The sequence below is a fragment of the Penaeus vannamei genome, chromosome 12, assembly GCF_042767895.1.
Source record: "Penaeus vannamei isolate JL-2024 chromosome 12, ASM4276789v1, whole genome shotgun sequence".
NCBI classification, from domain to species: Eukaryota; Metazoa; Arthropoda; class Malacostraca; order Decapoda; family Penaeidae; genus Penaeus; species Penaeus vannamei.
In genome coordinates, this window is record NC_091560.1 from 2,627,921 (window position 1) to 2,632,920 (window position 5,000).

At 53.0% G+C, this 5,000-nt stretch overlaps 1 protein-coding gene across 1 annotated transcript in view; it reads left to right on the top strand.

The window, feature by feature from the left end:
• The window catches only part of LOC113818873 (plexin-B), a 79,267-nt gene extending 75,261 nt beyond the window's left edge, over positions 1 to 4,006 (top strand). The window contains exons 16-18 of the mRNA XM_070128479.1: positions 1,840 to 1,990; positions 2,269 to 2,466; positions 2,950 to 4,006. Coding sequence (XP_069984580.1) covers positions 1,840 to 1,990; positions 2,269 to 2,466; positions 2,950 to 3,773 — 1,173 coding nt within the window. The 3' untranslated portion in view covers positions 3,774 to 4,006. The remainder of the gene's footprint in view (positions 1 to 1,839; positions 1,991 to 2,268; positions 2,467 to 2,949) is intronic.
• Positions 4,007 to 5,000: the final 994 nt, after the last annotated feature.

A 5,000-nucleotide genomic window follows, 5' to 3' on the forward strand; every position in this document is an offset into this window, starting at 1 on the left:
CTCTCTCTCTCAATCTCTCTCTCTCTCTCTCTCTCTCTCTCTCTCTCTCTCTCTCTCTCTCTCTCTCTCTCTCTCTCTCTCTCTCTCTCTCTCTCTCTCTCTCTCTCTCTCGCAATCTCTCTCTCTCTCTCTCTCTCTCTCTCTCTCTCTCTCTCTCTCTCTCTCTCGCAATCTCTCTCTCTCTCTCTCGCAATCTCTCTCTCTCTCCTCTCTCTCTCTCTCTCTCTCTCTCTCTCTCTCTCTCTCTCTCTCTCTCTCTCTCTCTCTCTCTCTCTCTCTCTCTGTCTTTCCCTCACTCACTCAATAACTCACTCATCTCCCCCTCCCCCATCTTTCTCAGATCAGTAAGACGCTTCTGTTGATAAGCCTCCCTCCCCTCCCCCTCCCCCTCCCCTCTCTCCTCTCTTCCCCCTCTCCTCCCTTTCCTCCTCCCCTCCCTTTCCTCCTCCCCTCCCTTCTCTCTTCCCCCTTCCCCCTCCCCTCCCTCCCCTCCTCCCTTCCCCCTCCTTCCCCCTCCTTCCCCCCTCTCCCCTCCCCCTCCCTCCCTACTCCCTCCCCCCTCCTTCCCCCCTCTCCCCTCCCCCCGCATAATCTCAGTATCCGAAACCGCCCTTATGCACATGTGGCAAAACAACAGCAACAGCAACAACAACAACAACAGCAAAAAATTATCCGAGGCAGCATTATGATCATTAAGTTAATTATCAAATTAAGTATAATTGCTAGACTTTTGGGAAGGTCTCTTCTCCTTGATAATTAGATGAAAACTTTCGCCAGCTCACGTACGCGAAAGAATGAGAGAGAGAGAGAGAGAGAGAAAGAGTGGGATGATAAAGAAGAGAGGGAGTGAGGTAGGAGGGTGGGAGGGAGGGAGTGAGATAGGAGGGTGGGAGGGAGGGAGGGAGGGATAGGGAAGGAGGGGTAGAGAGGGAAGGAGAGAGAGAGGAAAGGGGAGGGAGGAAGGGACAGAGAGAGGGAGGAATAGAGAAAGAGAGAGGGAGTGAGAAAAAGGAATAGACTAAGAAAGAAACAAAGAAACATATATATATATATATATATATATATATATATATATATATATATATATATATATATATATATGTATATATGTATATATTGTAAGAAATGATAATAATGACTATGTGCCATAGACAGATAGATATATACTCAGATGGACATATAGATGACAATTATATAGACAGATGCAGTATTAACTATATCGTGGATAGACATAGCTTTAATGATATGAATTTTATTTATAAGAGAATGATAGATATAAATATTGATATGTAAATCGTAATCTACATGCTAATATAAAATTTCCATATAAGTGTGTATATATATATATATATATATATATATATATATATATATATATATAACATTACTACACTTATGCGACTCCTAATCCGGACAACACATCCAAATTAAAACATTATTAGCACAACTTTCCTAACAGTATCCACACAACATTCCAAACCCTATCCGGACAATACCCAAAACACTATCCGCACAACATTCGATTCCCTATCCGCACAACATTCGAAACACTATTCGGACAACATCCCAAACCCTATTCGGACAACATCACAAACCCTATTCGGACAACATTCAAAACCTTATCTGCACAACATCCCAAACACTATTCGGACAACACCCAAATCTTATTCGGACATCCCAAACACTATCCGCACAACATTCGAAACACTATTCAGACAACATTCGAAACCCTATCCGGACAACACCCCAACCACTATCCGGACAACATCCCAACCACTATCCGCACAACAAAGCAAAACCCTCGCTAATTCGCACTCTCCTTTACCCCCCTCTCCGCAGAGCGTGGCCGTGGTGGGCGAGGACGGCGAGAAGGCCCAGTGCCGAGTCCTGGACTGCGACACCATCACGCAGGTCAAGTCCAAGATCCTGGACGCCCTCTACCGCAACACGCCGCAGTCCCTCCGACCGTCCGTCCACGAGGTCGACCTTGGTAAGGAGAAGAAGGAGGAGGGAGATCCTCGACTCTCGGAGGCGGAGCTGGATCGTTCTCGAATGAATTTTTCTGTTCTTTTATCTCTAATTTTGTTTATTTGCATTTTGTCTCCGTTTATTGTTGTTGTTGGCATCGTTGTTGTCATCATTACTGTTATTGTTTGTTTATTTTATTTGTTTTTTGTCTCCTTTTACACGTTGTTTGGCTATAAGTATTACGTTATCTACATAACCCGTTATAATTCCCCCCTTCCCCTCCTTCCCCCCCTCCGGCAGAGTGGCGCCACGGACGCAACGGCCACCTTATCCTCGCCGACGCAGACATGACCACGAAGGCGGACGCGAGCGGGTGGCGCCGCCTCAACACCCTCGCCCACTACGGCGTCAAGGACTCCGCCCTCATGGCCCTCGTCCCCCGCCCACACGACCACCACGCCCTCAACAACGCCAACTGCAGCGCCAAGTGTAATAATTGTAAGTGGGAGGGAAACCAAGTGTAATAATTGTAAGTGGGAGGGAAACCAAGTGTAATAATTGTAAGTGGGAGGGAAACCAAGTGTAATAATTGTAAGTGGGAGGGAAACCAAGTGTAATAATTGTAAGTGGGAAGGAAACCAAGTGTAATAATTGTAAGTGGGATGGGATGGGAGAGGGATGGGATGGGATGGGAGAGGGATGGGATGGGATGGGAGAGGGATGGGATGGGATGGGGAGGGATGGGATGGGATGGGAGGGATGGGGAGGGATGGGATGGGATGGATAGGAGGGAGAGAGGGATAGGAGGGAGAGAGGGAGGGAGGGAGAGAGAGAATGAGTGTGTGAGTGAGTGAATGAGAGAGAGAGAGATAGACAGAATAAAATCAGAATGACTAGGAGTGAATGGAAGTAAAAGAAAGACAAACCCCTCCTTTCTCACGCCACAGTAAGCGTCCTAACCCGCCGTGTTTCCTCCCTCAGGCGCTGGCTACGGCGTGCCGGGGTCGGGCAGCCCCGTGAGCCACTGCGGGGACGTGGAGTCTGGCGGCGTGGAGGCCACGGCGTACCACCTGGTCAAGCCCGTGGACCACGACTCCCCGTGCCGTGGCGGCGAGAGGAGCCACAAGGCCATCCCGGAGATCTTCCTCACCCGCCTCCTCTCCACCAAAGGCACCGTCCAGAAGTTCGTCGACGACTTCTTCAAAACCATCCTCACGCCCAACGAGACGCTGCCGCCGGCCGTCAAGTGGCTGTTCGACTTCTTCGACGACGCCGCCCGCCGCCACGGCATCGTCGACTCGGAGGTGTCGCTGGCGTGGAAGTCGAACAGCCTGCCGCTGCGCTTCTGGGTCAACTTCATCAAGAACCCCGACTTCATCCTGGACGTGCACAAGAGCCCCACGGTGGACTCGTGCCTCTCGGTCATCGCGCAGACCTTCATGGACGCCTGCTCCACCACCGAGCACCGCCTGGGCAAGGACTCGCCCTCCAACAAGCTGCTCTTCGCCAAGGACATGCCCCAGTACAGGGCGACGGTGCGGGCCTTCTACCGGGGCGTGCAGGACATGCCTCCCGTCACGGACCAGGACATGGCGGCCTACCTGCACCACCTGAGCCTCACGCACCTGGGCCAGCTGGACGCGCGCCCCGCCCTGCAGGAGGTGTTCCACTCCTACGTCACGAGATATTACGCGCAGATTATCGAGACTCTCGAGGTGGACCCCGAGTGCAGAAGTCTGCACTTGGCGCACAAACTGGACAATATTATGTGCACGATAAACGGAGAGCCGACGTCCATGTGCTGAGACCCCCGCCCTCACGCCCCCCCTGAGAGTGCCGAGTGCGCGTGGCCGGGGCGGGTCTCGCCACATGCGCCAGTCCCCGGTGGTTGCCTTCTATAAGACTTTAAACTCTCATTGCTGTTACTTACATGCCTAGTTCCTAGCCAAAGAGTAGGTGTATGATGAATAGGAAAAAAAAGCGACTATTGTGTTGGATTCGTTGTTATGTATAAAAAAAATAAGAGAAAATAAAAAAACTTTTCATAACACTGCATGGTTCCTTCCAGTTGTTATGATTTTTATTCAACGACGAGCGTTCGTTATTTTAGAGTTGTGTCTGTGTCTCTCATCTGCTGTACTTAATCAAATGTCTGTGATTTTAAAGCGTAGAGCACTCCGGTCGGTCCGAGGCCGCCGCGCGTGGCCTGCGCCGGGGCCGCCGAGTGAGAGTCGAGCCCGGCGAGTGCGAGGGCGGGCGCGGGCGGGCGCGGGCGGGCGTGGGCGGGCGCGGCCAGAATCACAAGCGTCACTCCGGAAGCCCCGAGGCGAGGGTTCCCATCCGCGCGGGAGAAGAGCCCAAGAGTCTAAACCAGGAAAGGGAATTTGCGAATGAGAGAAACGACAAGGACTTCGAGGGTGTGTTGCTTTTCATGAAGGAAGAAGAAGAGAAAACGTTACTTTTTAAGTGTTAAGGACGAGTGAAACTCCTCAAGAAGCATCTTTTTTTACGTCCAAGTGGCCTGGCGAGTGCTGCCCCGCGAGCTGTTCCGCCGAGCGCCCTCCGCCCTGCCTTCTGCCGGCCGTTCCGCTGGGCCTCCGGAGGCGACGGGCGCTCGCGGACGCCGGCCTCGCGCCCTCGTCGTGTTCTCGAGTCGATGATTTGTACGCTTTCAGCCCGTGGGCGCGCGACGGCCCCGCGCCACGGCAGCCGCGCGCGCCAGAGGGCTGACGTCACGCAAGCTACCGAACACGCCCCGGCCCGCTCTGAGAGGGCGGCCGGGGAGCCACGTAGAGTGGGCACAGCCATGGACAAACGCAGATATTTATCTCCAAGGAGGAAGAAGTTGGGAGAGGAGCAGCGCTGTAGAGGAAAGGACTGCGATGCGGCGGCAGTTTGGTGTCCAGGTTGGCTCCGGCGCCGGAGGGCCGCGGGCGCCTCGCCGCGGGAGGCCGAGGCACTCCGCGAGCAGCAGCAGGAGGAGGAGGAGGAGGAGGCGCCCTTCGAGGCCGAGGTTGACGTAGATCCTCGAG